This window comes from Nilaparvata lugens, chromosome 2, assembly GCF_014356525.2.
Source record: "Nilaparvata lugens isolate BPH chromosome 2, ASM1435652v1, whole genome shotgun sequence".
Lineage (NCBI taxonomy): Eukaryota > Metazoa > Arthropoda > Insecta > Hemiptera > Delphacidae > Nilaparvata > Nilaparvata lugens.
In genome coordinates, this window is record NC_052505.1 from 91,914,722 (window position 1) to 91,935,748 (window position 21,027).

General features: G+C 36.7%; 3 protein-coding genes across 4 annotated transcripts in view; 2 read left to right on the forward strand and 1 right to left on the reverse strand.

The window, feature by feature from the left end:
• The window catches only part of LOC111061043 (semaphorin-1A), a 530,166-nt gene that overhangs the window by 262,167 nt on the left and 246,972 nt on the right, over positions 1-21,027 (reverse strand). The gene's annotated exons all lie outside the window — the stretch shown is intronic.
• LOC111060595 (fizzy-related protein homolog) overlaps positions 1-21,027 on the forward strand; it is a 92,042-nt gene that overhangs the window by 52,490 nt on the left and 18,525 nt on the right. The window contains exons 2-5 of the mRNA XM_039422106.1: positions 3,259-3,627; positions 7,847-7,999; positions 13,703-13,945; positions 19,677-19,814. Of these exons, the coding sequence (XP_039278040.1) occupies positions 3,259-3,627; positions 7,847-7,999; positions 13,703-13,945; positions 19,677-19,814 (903 nt within the window). The remainder of the gene's footprint in view (positions 1-3,258; positions 3,628-7,846; positions 8,000-13,702; positions 13,946-19,676; positions 19,815-21,027) is intronic.
• LOC111048331 (60S ribosomal protein L24) overlaps positions 1-21,027 on the forward strand; it is a 77,179-nt gene that overhangs the window by 14,213 nt on the left and 41,939 nt on the right.

The following is a 21,027-nucleotide window of genomic DNA, read 5'->3' on the forward strand; positions in this document are numbered from 1 at the left end:
GCACTGATTGAGATAAGCGTCTTGTTATCAGTACTCCCGTTCAAACGGTGTCAGCTTGAGACCAGTTATGCTAACAGGCAGTACCTAACCTATGAGCTCAAAAATCACTCCCACTGGATCAGAAGCTACAAGAAACTGTAAACTGCATCATCTATTTCATCAGCCAGGCACAAGCCCAGAGCTTATGCGGGCATCATTCTCATCAGAAAAAAATGATAGCACTATTCATTCTTTCTTCTACCAATTGGTTTCTCAGACTTCTTTTAAAGCCGGTTGCTTATTTCCCAGTCATTCATAATACGAAAAATGTACAGCGTTTCCCACGAAAGTAACTGCCGACAACCATAGATTCTACATGAAATTGGCAACAAAAACTATGTCCAGTAAATTTTTCTATCAGTAAATCTACCTTAGGTACAGAATAGAAACTGTCAATCAAACGCCTATCTAACCAATGCTTTTTACATGGCACAAATACTAGACACGTCACGTGACCTTAGGAAGTTCCAATCCTGGTCCTCTGATTGGCTCGCGCCAGTGAACAAGAACAATTGATCCGGATCAGTGAAGTGATCAATACTATTACAATGCGGCGCTTCCTAACAAGATGGCGGATTTTTGCGCCAGGGTACTAGCCGAGTTTCCATACTGTATGTATACTGTGCCTTAGGTTTCAAGATATACAGGATGATACAGAAAAACGGTAACTTTTAAAAACGTCATAAAACATTAGTGGGAAGGGCAAAAATGAGTTTATTCAAACTAATGTATAGTTAAGACTTGCCATTTAAGCATCTATCACCTGCCATAAACATCTATCACTTTTTGACAATTACTTCTTTAAGATGGCTTCCTCCTGAACGAATACACTCTTGAAAATCTGTGTTGACGATTCCTCATTGATCGCTGCAACATCTGCGTTTCCTGGTCCCATGATCTGTCCACCTGCGATTTTCTGTTTGTGGAGCTATCTCAAATCAAACCTCTACCCAACTTGACCAATAACTGTGGTTGAATCAAAGCAGACAATTCAAAATGAAATTAACAATATTCCAGCAATCGTTCTGGAAAGAAAATAATTGTTGAACTGTATATGAGCGCTCAAAGGTGGGAAATTAAAGAACATTTGTCGAGTTCAAAGGCAAATTTGAAACAGTTTGAACGCTCATAAATAGTTCAAAACGTCAAACAAAGGAACATCTTATAATAAATCTTATTGGAAACTTTTCAACCCTCGTTGCAAATTCCATGTAGAATCTATGGCCCTCGGCTGTTAGACATTTCGTGGGACATCCTGTACCCAGGTCCTTGATCAAGAGATTGGATATTGTGCAGTCTATCAATAAATTGATATATCTAACAAATTATATATTATTCAAATTCAAATTTTATTTATTCAAACTCACAATATTTACAATCAGAATTAATAAGGAAAACAGAAACACACAGCTGGTCAGTAAGATAAAAAGTAATTAATAAAAGATTTATAAAATAAATACTGTTATGTTTTATTAAAAAGAAATTTGTTAATTGGAATAAAAAATACTACTTGCTGGAAGTATACAATACTCCACGTTTGCAAGTAGGAATGAATATCACTTTAATTAATTTTAAATTCATGAATAAATGGAGAAAGAAAAAGAAGAGAGAAAGAAAAGACTATAGTGAGGTCAAAGTTATAATGACAGTATTTGATGAACTTTGATGTTGCTATCCTTGTCTATCATTCAACAAAGAAGGTATTACTATCCTTTTATAGCTCCGCAACGATGCCAAATCTGTTTTTGGCAATGTAGAAATATAATTAATTGATGCAGAGGCAAGGCAACGCTGTTCTTCTATCTTTATCCACTGCCATTATAACGTGGACCTCACTATAGCAACCATTCACTCTCACATTCACTCACCTTGCACACTTTCCAATAACAGCTCATCTTACTAATGCTTATTGCAAGCCACCAAAATTACATGTAAACTATGAAATAACATTGCATAAGGAAATGGTCAGGCATAAGACCTCCGAGCCATCTATACTCTGTCCAAACAGGCATGAGCTCTGACCCTCCTACTACTCACACACACACACACACACACACACACACACACACACACACACAACACACACACAACACCCAACACACACAAACACACACACACACACACACCACACACACACACACACACACACACACACACAAGCGCAGTCTCCTTTTGCGTGTGTGAGTAAAGGGACGGTCTTCCTACCTGTATGTGTATACTACGTAGTAGTATCAATGGCGCAGGTAGGCCGGGCGTGTGTGCCTGAGCGTGGGGGAGCGAGGGTCGGCTTAATCTTTCAGGGCTCATGGCAGTTTGGACAGACTATAAGAATTCTTTTTTTTTGAAAACAAGTTGATTGTAAATCCTCTTGATTTCAGTTGCCTTTATATTTGACACTAGCCGTCAGGCTCGCTTCGCTCGCCATATCCGTCTAGCCAGGGGGTTCCGCCCCCTGGACCCCCGACTTGATCGTCCAAAAATGAGATCAGCGGGCTCGCTTCGCTCGCCTGCATGTGGACCTCAGCGGAACCTGTGTACCGAATTTGAACGTATTATGTCAATTTGATCTCGAAAAACACCTGTTACTATATCGGCGTATCTTTGGCGAACAAAATTCTTCCACTCAGCTAAACCTGTGTACTGAATTTTTTAAATATATTTCCATCAATTATTGAAAAAGGTGAGGAACGCAGAAAAGCTGAGAAAACGCTAATTTTGGCTAACTGGATAAATTGGTATTTAGGAGTCCTGGATAAATGCATTTCACTCTTCAACTTGGTGCCAACCTAAACAAAGTCAACTCAACTTAATGCCAACCTGACAAAAATTTTAATTTAGTTACCAGAACAACTGTTTCGAAGAGGTACTCTCTCTAGATTATAGTTCTATATTAACATATGGTATGGACATTTCAATTATAATTCTAAGATATTGGAATAAGAAGAATATACATGCTAAAAGAGTTTTAAACCCTTAAAAACCACCCTTAGAGTTAAAATATCGCCAAAAGATTTCTTAGTGCGCCTCTAAAGGGCCAACTGAACATACCTACCAAATTTGAACGTTTTTGGTCCGGTAGATTTTCAGTTCTGCGAGTGAGTGAGTGAGTCAGTCAGTCAGTGAGTGAGTGCCATTTCGCTTTTATACATAGTATGTATATATGTATATATATCTATGTATATATAGATTATCATCCAAATATTGATTGATTGATTGCAGATGGACCGCCTATCGATGGACGTGGAAGAATGCGAGATGAACCCGATGTATGCGAAACGCCTCATCAAACAGACGGCCGCCTACTACATGCGATCGGTCAAGATTCGCCCCACTATGTCGTCACCGACCACAGAGTACGAAGCGGTCAGCAACAAACGGCCGCTACCGGCAGACCTATCCGACACTCTGTGTGACATGGACATTGAGAACGTGGAGAATGTAGCGCAGAATTTGACGCCTGCGCCGTCGCCCGTCAAGAAGGACTCGGTGGAGCGCTGGCTCATGGACTGCAATGCTGAGAAGGGGGTCGCCGAGGAGAGTGAGAAAGTGACCAGTCAGCAGGTGGCCAGTAGTGCAGCGTCACAAGCGGTCAGTTCATGTTTTTATAAAAAAAAAACTTTCTGTGTTGTTGTGTAAGGCTCAACTCACACTTACGCGACTCAGGTCGAGGAGAGACCCGACTCTATAGCGAGGTCCACGTTATAATGGCAGTAGATAAAGATACTGGTAAATTGAATAGAGCCTTGTTTGCATTAAGAGTAATAGCTAGAGTAGGGAGTGAAAAAACTGTTCTTTTTGTATATCATGCTTATTTTCTGTCAGTTATGAGATATGGAGTTATTTTTTGGGGAAAAAGTATAGAGAATAATGGAATATTCATACTGCAGAAGAAAGCCATTAGGATAATTTATAAGATTAATACAATGCGCTCTTGCAGACCTTATTTAAAGAAAAGAGATTGCTGACGGCTCCTGCTATTATATATTAGATTTAGCAATCTTCGTTTTTAAAAATAGACGAATGTATGAGGAGAACCAGTGAGTCATCCCCATAATACACGATCTAGAGGTTTTTTTTACCCACATCATAGACTAAGCCGCTGCGAGTGGCCCGTTTTATATGGGAATGGAAATATTTAATTCACCCATCTCACATAAGAGAAATTGATGGCTTGAAGGAGTTCAAAAAAACACTCAGGGAATTCCTTATTGTATTGTGTCCGTACAGGTTAGCAGACTTCCTTGTTGAATAGTGTTTGATTGATGTATGTTATGTGGGATCTGTTGTGTTGAAATAAGAGGGATGGTAGATATTATATTGAACTTTGACGTGTCATATACTGCGGGATCGTTGCTCCCTTAATGCAGTTCAGTAATTGTGACGAACAAGGAAAGTTAAGTAAAGTAAAGTAAAGATAGAAGAATAGTGATGCCGATTCTCTGCATTAATTAATTATATTTCTACACTGTCATAACATAATTTGCATCGTTGTGGACTAGAAAAGGATATACCACCGGCTTTGTCGAATGATAGACAAGGATAGCAAAACCAAAGTTGATGGAATACTGTCATTATAACGTGGACCTCACTATGGTCGAGAGCATGTGTTTTCAAATGGTGACGTCGCGGGGACTACAATCGACTGGTTTGAGTGTCACCATTTGGAAACACATGCTCTCGACTAGAGTCGAGTCTCTTCTCGACCTGAGTCGCGTAAGTGGGTTGAGCCTTAGATATCCATATTGGATGAAACCTACTTGAAATTGTCAAAACCATTGGGCTAATTTGTTGAAACAATTTCAAAAATCTGAAATTGTTTTAATAAATTGGTGGTTTTGATACTATCAAGCCGTTTTTTATTTTATGATGAGGTTAACCCTTTGGCTCAAGTCACACTTACACGACTCAAGTCGGGAAGAGACTGCTACTCTAGTCTCTTCTCGATGCAGCTTGTGTTTTAAAATGGTGACACTCAGACCAGTAGAGATTGTTTATCAGAGATTGACAATGGTGTAATAACTGAAACCCGTCTTTCTAAGTATCAATAAATCTGTGGTTTTTTTGACAATTTCTTAGTCTTTTTCATTCAATATGAATAATTACCACATTATCAACTTCTCAACTACACAAAAAGTGAAAGTGAGGTTATGTTTTATGAAAGTGATGTTTCATCATTTTATATAAGACAATATATTTATATTAATTATCAAATTTGTTACATGCTAAGTAGTGACGAATTAGATCTTATATTATTAATAAAGTAAGGTTAGAAAATGGAGTAGCGTGGAACTGAAGTAGTGACAATGAGCAAAAAAGTGTTGAGGTCGAGAGACTGGAGTATCCTCGACTGGAGTCGTACGATTTGAGTCGAGGTAGAGTCAGTTGAGCCTTTGAGTTAGTCGAGTGAAAAATTGAAAATATATAAAGGCCTGAATATTAGAAAATATAATTATATAATTGATTGATTGATAGCAAAAGCAGTGAATGGAAAGAACGTACTGTAATTATATTTTATAGAAAGTAACTAAAGATTTCCCTGGATACTTCAGTATAAAATTATTTAGTTATAGGATAAGTTCTATTAACGAAAAATTTGTGGTTAGTCTATTGAGTGACTAGTTTTAATATGTTTAAAAAAAACTAAGTAACTAAGGATTTCTCACTAAGGATAACTAAGGTGTCTCACGAAAGTTGTAACAACCGAAGATAATAGATTCTACATGAAATTTGCTACAACAAATGTCTAGTAAAATTTTCATATTCCGATCGACCTTAGTATCCAGATGTATCGATTTGTCGATATTTTTGAAAAAAGTCAATAACTAGAAAACTATAAGTCAAAATCGAATTCTAAGGACATAGTTGGAAAGTGGAAGAAATTTCCAATAAGATTCATATAATTTGTTTCTTTGACGTTTTTGAACTTTTTATGGGCGCTCAAAGGAGAAAAAGTACATCCGTCGAGTTCAACGCCAAATTTGAAACAGTTTGAACGCTCATAAAAAGTTGAAAAAGGAACAAACTGTGAATCTTATTGGATATCTCTTTCTCTTTCCAACCATGCCCTCAGAACCAGATTTTGAATGGTAGTTCTCTAGTTATTGTCGTTTTTTCAAAAATATAGACAGATCTCGAAAACTCTTGCAAATTCAATGTAGAATCTTTGCTATTCGGCTGTTACACCTTTCGTGGGCCATCTGTATATTGAACAAAGCAGATATAGTTACAAAGATGTGGGGAAATCTGTTGGAATTGTCTATTGAATTCCAAATTCTGATGTAGATAGTAGATATTATCTATATTGCATCATCAGAGTCATACATCAAATTTGAGATAGGGGTACATTGTCAACGGAAATTGAATGATTGGTCGTATAGATAGCTATGCATTGAAGTAGATGTGAGGAGTGATCTTATTTGATAAATGTTGGACGTACTTATACACTATACTACTAACTACTATGCGGGCGCACCATAACACAATATGTATTATTTTGTGTTACCGTATATTGAGGCATATCTCGACCTCTTAGCTCTACTTCCCCACTATGAACCATGGTGGAGCGGTGAAGGTAGTGTAATGGCGGTGGAGGAAGATAGATCAGAGTTGCCGAATCTCTGCCTTCTTTAGAGGATAGCTGATACCGGTTTATCTGATGTAATATTAATTATTTATTATTGTTTGAATTGATCAGTTGTATTTTATTCATCAAGAAAATATATTTTCCAATGATTAAATTATAAATTTTTCAATTGAGAGAATATTTTGTTAATATTATATTTCTAGATTGTTGAAAAACGATCTGGCAACGTTGCGGAGCTAGAAAAGATAGCGCTATCTGCTTTGTAGAATGATAGCAACACCAATGTTAATCAGATATTGTCATTATAACGTGGACCTCACTATAAATATTATCTATATTTACGTCCCTCTAGAATTAGATTCTGAGATAACGATTAGGAGGGTTAAGTTTGACGTTTTGTTCATTAAAATTACTAAGTACTCAATTCCACTCATTGGATTAAATTCTGGCTTTATAATTCAGAGGCCCGGGTTCGAATCCCGGCCAGGGCGAGATATTTTGCACGGGTCACTCCCGTGTTTCGGATGTACACGTTAAAGGTAGGCGCACACAGATCGTCATCGGACGGACGGCACGCATCGGACGGATCGGACGATTAGATTTGATACTTCGTTTTCAATTGGAGTGCGCATATCTATACAATGCGGATAGATATGTGCACTCCAATTGAACACAATGCATCGAATCTAATCGTCCGATCCGTCCGATGACGATTGTGTGCGCCTACTTTAAACCGTCGATCCCGGCTACCTAAAAACCAGTCGTTTGGTCATGTCAAAGGTCCTGAAATTGATCAGATAAGACCTGAAAACTCCGACACCAGACCTGAGCCAGCCAGGTCACTCGATATTGTTATTATTTCAGTATTTTTATAATTCGTCTGGTGTATAAGTTTTGAAATTTTCCACTGAAAAGGAACTTTCTTATCATTATTTTGTCATTCTTGCTTTGTTTATTATTCATTTTTGTTTGTTATATTTCCTGTTTTAAACTCCCCTCCTCTGGAGGTACCAGGACGAAGAAAAAGGAAAGGAAGGAAGGATTATTTATATTATTATTATTATTATTATTATTATTATTATTATTATTATTCCATTCATATTGTATTCTTAATTACGGAGTCTCATTGGTTCTTGAAGAATGATGAAGATTTACTATAATCATTAGTAAATCTCAAGTTAAACAGTATATTATTTATTTATTGATTAGGTTTTTTTGTTGCAGGACCAATTATCGATATCATCGAGATGTTTCGACTTTCACCAGTCGACGATGTCGAAGCTAACAGCGAAGTTGCCCCGCGAGCTTCCCGTCGCTGATCGGTACATTCCCGCGCGGGGAGGAGCCAGCTGGCAGACCAGGTTCTCACTCATACCGGTGAGTAAATGGTCACCCATCCAACTACTCAACGCATTTACGTTTCCAATATAAACAGGACTTTTTATATGTAGAAGTCCTGTATGGAGACTTAAACATATCAATATTTATAACATCATGTGTTCTTTCTTATTGTTCTCCCGAATTTAATACTTTACAGTATTCAATCGGGAAAAATCTACGACTCTTTTCATCTTTTTTATGTCGTCTTTTTTAATTTTTTTTTTTTTGACCGAGCGAAGTGAGGTCTAAGATTCAAGTAGACGGTTTGGCATTTCTGTTAATGTTTAAATGTTTATATGTTGCGCATTTACGGCGAAACGCGGTAATAGATTTTCATGAAATTTGACAGGTATGTTCCTTTTTAATTGCGCGTCGACGTATATACAAGGTTTTGGGAAATTTTGCATTTCAAGGATAATATAAAAGGTAAAAGGAGCCTCCTTCATACGCCAATATTAGAGTAAAAATCAGACTATAGAATTATTCATCATAAATCAGCTGACAAGTGATTACACAGATGTGTGGAGAAGCCAGTCTATTGCTGTATTTCCATAAGGTCTATAGTTTCAATCAGGTACTTGTTGATGAGAATACTGCGTGAGGTCTACTGTTCACAGTTCTGTGAATACGCAGTATTCTCATCCACAAGTACCGGATTGAAACCATAGACCTTATGGAAATACAGCAATAGACTGGCTTCTCCAATCTCCACACATCTGTGTAATCACTTGTCAGCGATTTATGATGAATAATTCTTTAGTCTGATTTTTACTCTAATATTGGCGTATGAAGGAGGCTCCTTTTACCTTTTATATTATCCTTGAAATGCAAAATTTCCAAAAACCTTGTATATACGTCAACGCGCAATTAAAAAGGAACATACCTGTCAAATTTCATGAAAATCTATTACCGCGTTTCGCTGTAAAAGCGCAACATATAAACAATGCCAAACCGTCGACTTGAATCTTAGACCTCACTTCGCTGGGTCAACTAGTTATTGAAAGTCAATATTTTTATTGACTCTTGTCAAAATCTACAACTTTCAATATGCTATTAAACAGATCTTAGGTAAATATCAAATCAAGTTTTGCTGTTAGCAATTGGTCATTGAGTCAAATCCCTTAAATGGTTGTCTTTCTATTTGTGTATTACAATCTAGAATGTTACGCCAATATATTCTGTGTTCTTGACCAGCAATCGATGAGTGTCCATAAATTTCAGAATTGCGTATTATTACTATAGAGAGGTCCACGCTATAATGGTATTTGAGAAAGATAGAACAGGGTTGCCGATTCTCTGCCTTGCCACTGTCTTCTAGATAGCTGACACCGGTATATCTGATGTAATATTAACTGTTCATTCTTGTTTAAATAATAATCAATTCACTGTAATCAGCTTAGCTGAATAGCTAGTTGTGTTTTTTCTGGCTCTAGATTTTGAAAAAATTACTCAAAAATTTTCCAATTATTATTAATGGTGATTTGAGTGTGATATTTTTGTTTTTTATTCTGTTTTCAACCGTCAAAATTTAAAAATCTTAGTTTTCGTTGTTTTTTGAGTGAAAATGGACTAAATTTTAGTAAAGTGAAATCATAACCCTATTTTGGACTTTATAAATGATCTAAATTTGGGAGAGAAATAGTACAAGGAGTATCCTTAGTTTTTTCTCTCCCAATCAGTGTTTCTTTGTAAAAAATATAAATAAATAGATAAATTATATTTTATTCGTCAAGAAAATATTTTTCCCAATGATTGAATAATAAACTTTTATAATTGAGATTAAATATTTTGTCAATTATAGTATCTTAAGTCACAAGGACGGGAAGGGGCCTTTTGCAGGCGAGAATGATGTTTCTAGTCGAGGCGTTAGCCGAGTCTAGCATTTCATTTGAGCACTGCAAAAGACATTCACGTCCAAGTAACTTACACTATTTTCTGTCATAATAATCTAGAAAAGAATAATTGAGAAACAGAAAACATTACCTGCTTGTGCTGACATTACTACATGCATTCTATAAACATAACCTAGTTTACAAGCTTCGAATCAGGAATTTCATGATTGAAGTTGATAAAACTTCCACCTGAAGCGCTAAAAGGCGGTTTTTGTCTTAGACCAGTTATAGATAGACACGCTGGGAAGTCTAGCCTCTGAAGCCAACATCTACTGCCATACCTCCAAATCGTGACGTCATCATCGGATAGAAAACTTTCAGATGTGTTTTATTTCAGAAGGATGTAAATTATTATTAATTGAAATGGTAAACTCCAGCTGCGCTCCCGCTGAAATAGACACAATCTGCTATGGAAAACAATGTAAACAAACTCTACAGAAATTTTTTATCTGATGCTGACGTCACGATTTGGAGATATGGCAGTAGATGTTGGCTTCATCGACTTTCAGTATGAATTTACAATAGGCCGTGTCTATTCTATAACTGGTCTAAGGTTTTTGTACCAGTTTTACTGTTCCAAATACGGAACTAGGAAACATACTCGACTTTTAAGAAAACATATGATTTTATTACATTATAGTATGCCGTAATGAGAATCATATGTTTATTTTGTTCTACAATCAGCTGTACACCGGCTTGATTCCATGGATGTAAAACAGCTGAAAATGAAAGACTATGACAAAAATTATATTTCTACATTGTTAAAAAACCATCTGGCAACATTGCGGAGCTAGAAAAGTAAAGCGCTATGATGAACAAGGATAGCAACACCAATGTTCATCAAATACTGCCATTATAACGTGGACCTCACTATAGATTATAGGCATACAATATATTTTTCTGAATGTCCAATAAAGAATAATGATTGGACAATTTTATCTCATCTTTCTACCCTTGCAGCTAGTTAGTGTACTACAGAAAAAAACATACTGATAATGCTTGGGAGGGTTTGAATATCATATTCATAAAAGGGAAACTAAATTAATGTTTGAAAGATAAACGACTAATATGTTAACTAGCTTATCAGTTGATGTGCATCGTAAATTATGGGTTATCATTAACCTTTAGATGACCCTCCCTCCTATCCTTTTCACCCTAATTAAGTCGAAGTTGAAAAATAAATTACAGGATAAAAAGAGTTCAAGAATTATTTTCTTCGGGCTTTTAGATAAGACAAGATCAAAGGTCACCCCGCAAAGGATATGTGAGTTTACATAATGGATAACTTATTATTGAAGTTTTTACGTTTCCTATTAATGCAAACGAACTAATTATCAATGTAGACACATAAAGCAAAACTGAAGTTATTATAAAGATGTTGTTTATCGTGAAATTTGTTAGTTATCGTTCGGAAAATTTCCGAACTTATATTTTTTGTTCAATGATTCTGGTTTATTGGATAACTAAAATTAGATGTGTTCAGGTCAACTGTTGCTCGACATTTTTGATCGACTGTTGCCAGTTGAATGTATTTTTCAAAAACATCTCTCTGGGGCTGATTTTTGTTATCCTCGATATGAGATTAAGGTCCATATGCACCATTTCTTTCAACGCTAATTTTAATTTTATTTACGTTCAACGCTATTTTAGTTTGAGTGAAAGTACAGTTATGGTCATATTCTAGTGAGAATCCATCTCTCAATTTTGTCCCCACTTTAGACGCTTCAATATTCTATCACTGATTAATGATGATAATATTTATTCCCCTTAATACAAAATTGCAAGAACTATATTTCCTATTTGTATACAAAGTGGTGCAGACGAAACGCATGTTTTCGAACCGATATTAGTCGGCGTCGGGAGGGGGTATGACCTTGAACGAATGTTAACATACGGCCCATACTATGCCATTTCGTCGAACGTACACATCGAGCAGTTTTTAGAACAATGAATCTGTAGTCACAGTGAACGCTTTTCCGCCAATATTCTAGAGTTGGACGTCGAGGTGCAGTACCTGATCAAAATACTGTACTCCGATGGGTTACAGCGTTTAGAAGTACTGGTTCTGTGAAGAAGAATAAACCACCTGGTCTTCTCCATTCAGTTCATACTCCAGAAAATGTAGACCGAGTCAGAACGATAGTTGTTACTCGTCCTAGACGATCGATTAGACGACATGGTCTCAGGACTATAGTGGGGTCCACGTTATAATGGCAGTGAAGAAAGATAGGAGAAAAACGTTGCCAAGTCTCTCCATTTTGCCACTGAGTGTACACAGCTATCACTCAATTCATTCCATTAAATTTGATCTAATAATAATAATAATTATCATATCCTTGATAAATAATCAATTTAATGTCAAATTAATCAAGAAAATATATTTTTTCATAATTTTATTCAAAAATTTGCTTTTATAACTGAGATCAAATTTTTATTTGTATACAAATCTGAAATGGCGGCTAATCTAAAAAGCTGTGATACAACAATATGAATTTCAATACAACAGAAATTTAGTTATTTGGTAGGTATTCTACTCCAATTTCTTTGAAAGATAATAGAAAAATAGAAATCCTATCTAAAAAAAGTAATTTTAATGTGAATAATTCTGAAATAACCTTTCAATATTATTTATACCAGTACGAGGTCTAACCTATACGTGTAGCCTAACTGAAGCATGGATGAGTCTAGGATGGTTAGTTATCAACTTTTAAAATGTCATTTCAGGTATTTTAATTTGTTTTTCTCATACGGCAATGTCTAAAATTATTTTATTGTTTCAAAAATACATTTTAAATAAATTATACGACTTGTGTACTCAAGTATTTTGATAGAATGAAAAAAAAAATGGCAGCTGAGAATAATATTGTTTGTCTACTTTTGTACAGTCACTGTCAAAAGTAAAAATAAAATATTTTGGCAAACTGACAACATTGCAAAGCGAGAGAGAGATATCTGCGATCTGTTTTGTTTTATGATAGAAAAGGACAGCAACAGTATTTTCAATCGTACACTGCCATTATAACGTGGACATCACTATATCAGTATCCAAGCTACTCAAGTATTTTGATAGAATGAAGAAAAAAATGGCGGCTGAGAATTGAGGGCATTGCAGTAAGAAGGATTCAGCTCCAAATTTCTAGTTTTTGAGATAATCAATAAAAACTTATGAAAAAAAACTCTTTGTCTATCAGTTATGAGCTACCATTATGTTTCTATATGTCTCCACACACACCTTCTAAGTGAGTTAAAGATGTTTCTACTTGTTCTTTGATCAAATATTTTATATATATATATATATTATATATATTATATAATATTATATATATATATATATCATTTGGAGCTGAATCTTTTTTGCCTCAATTTCAGGTATATCAGGGTATCTTTGACAATAAATTATAGATGGTTTTCGTTGAGAAAAACTTTTTATTTGCATATACTATAGCACAAAAAAGATATTGAGGTTAGAAAAGCGCCAAACTGATTCAACCAGCTGTTCACAGCCGCCAGTATTTTTAGCACTGCCTCTTGAATATTAATATTCGGTTGGGCCAAAAACGATTCAGCTCCAGGAGCTGGATCTTTTTTCCGCCAACCCAAAGAAGACACCCATGCTATCTCTGTTTTTTTTTAATGGATTCAAATCCTGATTGCACCAATCGATGCAGCTATTTTTTTGGAATCAGAAAATGTCTTAACATGAAATTGGTCAAAAAGTGGAGCTGGATCCTTTTTGTTGCAAGGCCCTCAATTGTTTGTCTACTTTTGTACAGTCACTGATCAATTGATGTGTGTTGTGTACTAACAGGAGGGGCGGTTGACGAGCGTGACGGCGCCGAAGAAGTCGCGGGAGACGAGTGGGGGTGGCGGTGCAGGTGGTGGCGGAGGCAGTGGAGGCGGCAGTGGTGGGGGCGGTGAGAACAATCGTGACGGCCTGGCCTACACGTGTCTGCTGCGCAACGAGCTGCTCGGAGCCAACATCGAGGGGGTGAAGGGGCAGTGCGACGAGCGGCGTGCCGTGTCCGAACCTGAACGCAACAATCTCTTTCAGGTATCAATATTTTTTTGTCATACTCAATTTCAGCTGTTTTCCATGCATGAAATCAAGCCTGTAAACAGCTGTTTGCAGAACAAGCAAACATGTGATTTCTTTAGAGCATATTATATTGTTTGCATACTATAGCATTAAGGTAGGCGCACACAGATCGTCATCGGACGGTTCAGACGATTAGATTTGATGCATTGAAGTGCAATTGGAGTGCGTATCCACATCGTATAGGTATGCGCACTCCAATTGAAAACAATGCATCAAATCTAATCGTCCGATGCGTGCCGTCCGTCCGATGACGATCTGTGTGCGCCTACCTTTACAGTCGAGTACTGTACTGTTACTGTTTTCTTTTCTCAACAATACAATAGTTTCATCGTGAGAGTAACATAAAATGGCGGCTTAAATCAGAATTCAAGGGAGGCGCAGATAAGTTCGGGGTGCTATGTAATTCAGATCATTAAAATATGGGAATGGTCGAGAAAATTTCAGCATTGTATTGAATGACTTTTCAAAAGCACGACATTATCAGTAACCAGGCTACCTATTGAGTCATTCAAGGTCAACTTAGATCCATTGGCAGTAAGCTTCGGTGGTGATTATGAATAATTGTCAGATTGACTCTAGAAAGTATGCGTGATCTGGTTTTACTGTACAAATGCACTTCTTATTCAGACAACGCCAAAACTACCTGGGGTAGAACCTGATCCTGGAGTGTAGTTCTAGATTTCTGAATTTATATCCATTATAAATCACCGCCAAGTTTCCCGTCATCTGTAGCTTCATATCAAGTGCAAAAAACCTCTAACCAGATCAGAATAAAAGATTAAAAATTAGTATGGCAATTAAAAGCCGTAATTCCAATAGCAGTACGGAATCAGAAGAGATGAAAAATTATTGCTTACGTTAAGAAAATATAAATTTAGATGAATGGGAAAATTTCGTGAAAAAACTATAAAATGTAAATCATTATTAAAAATATTTATGCTTAGTGATAAAAAGAATATTCACTCGGATTATTTTTTTTAAATGAATTAAGTTTGTTATTAATAACAGCATCACACACACATTTGATGGATTTCAGCCACCATTTATCCATAATTACCCACTTTTCATATTCAATGGTAACTGTAGGAAAATTAAATGTGAAATACGTGCACAAAGTTCCTCTGCTGCATCAAGAAACCATTCCGCCCTCGCCTACGGCTCGGGCGTAAACGTTTCTTTCGGTGCAGCAAACTGTCACTTTGCGCACTAGTTGCACAAATACTATTTGACAGTGTAGAAATATAATTAATTAATGCAGATAATCGGTATCGCTATTCTTCTATCTTTATTCGCTGCCATTTAACGTGGACCCACTATAGTGTTTTTATTGGTGTACCTCCTGTCGTTACCTGACGTTACCATCAACCACCTGTCATGCACTATGGCTTTGTTTACGGAGGTAGTGCACTGACTTGGTCTACATTTTCCGGAGTACGAACTGTACGGGGAAGACCAGGTGGTTTCTCTTTCATCACAGAAACAGTACTTCTAAACGCTGCAACCCATCTGAGTACAGTATTTTGATCAGGACCTTCACCTCGACGTCCAACTCTAAAATATTGACGGAAAAGCGTTGCACTGTGACTACAGATTCATTGTTTCTAATAAAACTGCCTACAACAGCGAAGACACTATATTGTACGTTCCAACCCAACTGAAATGACATAGTATGGGCCGTCTGCCAACATTCGTTCAAGGGCAATACGTCGCCGAGTACTAGCGGTTCGAAAAACATGCGTTTCCTCTGCACCACCTTGTACAAATGTCATAATTCATTTCGAATTTTAAAAAATAAATGAATTGGCGAACTTGTGTGCTAGCTGTAAGTTTATTTTTGATCTTCAAAACCACTTGTTTACAAAATTATAGATGAAAAATCTTGATTTATTTTATAATATCGGGGCACCGAGCTTCGCTCGTTACGATATTTATTTATTGATAAACAGAACTCAATTCTTTAAAATGATTGGGGAAGGACTAACAGGCACAGCCCAAAACTGTTTCTTCCCCGAATTTTGATTTATACACTATTAATTTTCCAAAAAGTAGGTTATGTTCCATACACTTGAATTCAGGTCAAATTTTCAGTCCAAATATTTGAAAACATGAAAGCTCTAATTTAGATTGTTTACATACCAATTGAATAACAAAATAACACTCACCAATCACTTAGAACTGTAAATTGTATTTGTAAATCTTTGTATCTTTTATTGTGTATCTTTGTATTTTTAAATCTTTGTAATCTTTGTATACATCTGTAAAATGTATTTGGTTTACATACCAAATTGAATAACAAAATAACACTCTTGGAACTGTAAAATTATGATTAACTTTGAATATTATGTTACATACAATATCATGTCGACAAATTAGATGATTTTGATCTAGTCAATTAAAATTTCTAGATTTCTCGCGAGATACTGTAAGCTAATTGATTACCACAGCTTATCTCCCACACAGGCACAACGCATCTTCTGTTATCGACAGACGACGAAATTATCTGTTTTTCCAAGAATGAATTATACTTTTCTTGTCCTTCAGTGAGTTTTCCCAGGGATGAGACCTAGTGCAATCGAATTTTTATATCATAAACCTACTATGTTCCAAATTTCGTAAAAATCGTTAGTGCCGTTTTCGTGATCTGTTGAACATAAATAACCATATATAAATATAAATAACCAGATATAAAAATTCAGAAATTGCTCGCTTAATTTGATAGGATTTCTAAAGAAATTTCCTAGAGCATATTGTGTAAGGTGTGTTGATGTGTTTTGCACTAGTCTGTGAAAGTTGTGTAATTCTGAACTGATTGATCAATTGATGTGTGTTGGGTACTAACAGGAGGGGCGGTGACGAGCGTGACTGCGCCGAAGAAGTCGCGGGAGACGAGTGGGAGCGGCGGTGCAGGTGGTGGCGGAGGCAGTGGAGGCGGCAGGGTGGGGCGGGTGAGAGCAATCGTGACGGCCTGGCCTACAGTGTCTGCTGCGCAACGAGCTGCTCGGAGCCAACATCGAGGAGTGAAGGGGCAGTGCGACGAGCGGCGGCCGGGTCCGAACCTGAACGCAACAATCTCTTTCAGGTATCAATATTTTTTTTCATTCTCAATTTCAGCTGTTTTCCATGCATGAAATTGTAGCAGAAAATGGTCACGTGAAGAACTATAAATACAGATCCCAAGACAGGCAACTGACCAGAGGAGTACCTCAAGGTACAGTTTTAGGGCCAATACTATTCTCCTTGTACATCAATGATTTGCCAAAGAATATAACACAGGCAAGCACTGTCCTTTTTGCAGATGATGCAAACTTTTTACTCGTGGGAGGGGACATAAGAGAACTGCAGACTCAAGGAGAGATAGTTATTGGTAATATCCAGGATTGGTGCACGGCAAATCGTTTGTCAGTTAATGTGAGAAAGACCTGTTACATCGATTTCTCCTTGCAACGCCAAAGCACTCCTCCATGTATGAATTTCGGATTGAGGCTGAAGAGGTTTTGTCTACGGCGTGTGTGGTTTTCTGGGCATAAAAGTGGATTCTGGGCTTAAATGGAAGATGCACATTGAATGCCTCATCAAAAAGCTGAGTAAAGCTGTCTTTGCAATATCAAGGCTAGCAAAAATAATGAGTCAGAAAGTGAGCTTGACTGCCTACTATGGATACTTCCAGCCTCTCCTGACCTATGGCTTAATGTTTTGGGGATTTCACAGGACTCAATAAGGGTATTCAGGATGCAGAAGAGAGTTATCAGGATGATTTTGAAGAAATCTCCAAGAACCTCCTGTAGAGGTTCATTTAAAAGTTTAAAAATGCTTACTCTTCCTAGCCTCTATATTCAAGAATGTGCAATGTATGGATTCAAATTGCGAGAGTCCTGGCTCACTGGGGCATCTATCCACAGACACATACCAGAATAATAGAGAATTGAGAATACAGGCCCATAAAACTAAATTTTTGAGACAAGCCCTCAGTATATGATTAAAAAGATTTTAAATGCTCTCCCTAAAGAAATCACAAATTTGAAGAATAAAAGGGAATTCAAGGAATGCCTGGGAAACTGGCTGATGAACAGGGAATTTTACAGTTGGAAGAGTTCTGGGGGTTCTGCCATATCTGTCATATCATAAATCTCAACTAATTTGCAGCAATGAGGAAATGTACAGCATTTGTTTTGGACTTTATTTAATAATGATATTATTCTTAACTACTTACATATCTAAATTACAGCATTTCACCTGAATTTTCATTTCATACAGGTTGTTTTTAATTAATTGATTGATTGATTGACTTGTTCTTCTTCTTGTATTTTTGTTGTTGTTTATATTTATGAACAATTTATTGTTTTTATTGTTGTTTTTATTGTTTTGACGAACTGCCAAACATTGTAAAATATGTACATGCAAAGAATAAATTATTATATTATTATTATTAATTATTATTATTATAACAATATACCTAACGTAGGTTACAATCAGTCAAAAGTGACGAGGTTTCTCGGGGTCGAGCTGCAGGATGACTTGAAATGGGGTGATCAGGTGCAGCGTCTCTTGCATAGGATATCTGCTATTCTGTTCTCGCTGAGGTGTGTGAGGGGAGCAGTAGGGTATAATTCCCTGCTTGCGATCTATCATGGCTATCTCATGTCTGTTAATCATACAGTTTGATATTCTGGGGTGGCTGTGACGCACACCTTGGGGTAATTTTCAGGAGGCAGAAAAGAGCTCTGAGAATAATCTTCAACCTCAGTGCCCGAACATCCTGTTGGCTTATTTTGTGAGAGAGAGAGAGAGAGAGAGTATATTAACTTTGCCAGCCATGTACTTTCTGGAGATCATCACGTACGTTAGTAAAAATTGGAGGGCATTCTCATCCTTTTACTTGATCATTCCTACAATACGAGGAGTGGTGGCTCAATCCTTGGTTACCCGGCACATAGACTAACCCTTCTGGAGAAAGGCCCACACTATTGCGCAATAAAAATTATAAATAGACTCCCCCATAATTTTAAAGATTTTTCTAACTTTTCAAAGATTACCAGCAGGATAAGAAAAGTTCTGTTAAAAAGAGCGCCATACACAGTGGATGAATGTGTGGATGTCTTGAGGGAAGAAAGTTACATATCATAGAATTATTACAAAATAAAAATTTCCTTTAAATCAACTGAAATTAATCGATTTCTTCTAGGGGGTGTTCCTGAAGGCAGTGTTTTTCTTTGACGTCTCCTCCTTGCACTATTGTACTTTCTGTGTTTATTATTGATTGTGACGATTCAATGTTGTGAAGCTTGTCTTATATGCAACTACTTGAATAAATGAAATTTGATTTGTTTGATTTGAAACAGCAAAATTATTCCTTAAACCTAGCTCCGTAGTGCAGGCTGGATGCTTGGCTGACTCTGACTACGCGCTGAGACAGCAAATAATAGCAGCATTGGTGGGAATTCGAGCGGCCGCATTAACCTTTTCCACCCAGCAATGGTCGGCGTAGTTCCGCCTAGCGGACAGATTCAAGATCAATCCAGTCGGTTAATTTGATTCCTTATTTCGTATTAACCTCGGTCCTCCGCATAAACCCTCGTACACCCTCGTTCAGCCAGAAAGAATTGAATTTATCCAAAAATCATCGCTGCTAAATATTAATATATAAGTTTCTGGATTGTATTTAATAATTGTTTTTGGTTCGTTGCAGTATATGACGCACGTGGAGAACGAACAGAACATAGAGTCGATAGCGCCCTACTCACTATCACCGGTCGGACCTAAAAGTCAGAAGCTGCTCAGGTCACCTCGCAGAGCCACCAGGAAGATTTCCAGGATACCGTTCAAGGTAATTGATCCAAAGATATTCAATAACATGTGGAAAGTTCAATTAGATATTATTGTACATATTTATTTATTTCTACAGGCGAAAATTATACAATGATCGATCGAGAAAGAACAACTTGCTCAATCGAAAACAGTTCCTCACCCAAATTTTGTTGAAAATATGTTCCAAATTAGGGCTATTTTTTATTGAATTGGATCAAGGTCTATAAAAACCAGGTCAAGACACCCGTGTTCCTTATTGAGCGGCCATTTTGTGCCTATTTCATGGCGGTACTTTTGAAAAAGTTTGCTCTTAACAAAACCATGCATTATGCATTTTAAAAACAATATTCTTGTTCATATAATATGTGAATTCAGGTTTTCAATTTTATAATAATTGAATTTCAATAATAAATGCTACATTTATTAATTATTAAAAATTGTTCTTATTCTTGTAACCTGAGGATTATGATTCATAAGGCATTGGGACAAGACTGAAATATGCGAGGCCCACTTCAAAAAGAGTTTAAAGCTCCTTATCGATTAAATAATCTAAACATCAACAATTCAGTTTCTAGTATTTTACTAAATACTATAATTCTCTAGGAAGAATTATTTTTCCACTTCTAATTACTAATAACACATCATGTTATGTTCAATCTACAATGATAACAGCTGAAAATAAATTTGAAAATTGGTGAACTAGAACCCCACAAAATTGCGATTTTGCAATGCATCACGGGATTGTGTCATGACCTGTATTTATAGACCTTGAATTGGATAAAAAAAGAGTGGCCGTATGGACAGATTTCCAGACGCGAACGCAGTTTGTTTCCACGCTGCTTAAACTCAAAGGATGGGCGTTTTCACACTTGCCGACTCGATAGGACAGAAAGACCTTTGTTTGGTCTTTCGTAAACATTCTGTACTGTCGTGTTGGCGAGTAATCGTTGAGTGTGAAAACGGCCATTAAGCAGCATTGTTATTGGAGTGGGCTGCGCGAGCACAGTTGTTCTCTACAGATCGATCATTGTATGATTTTCGCCTTGAGAAATGAATAAATATGTACAAGAATATCTAATTACACTTTCCACTCATGTTATTGAATATCTATGGATTTCACGCTCTATAACCAGGTCTTTAAGATTGCTCGCTGAGTCCATTTTTGGCGGTTATTTTCATGCTCATTTTCTTCAATTTTCATTCAATTTATTTATTAAAAACACACATAACAA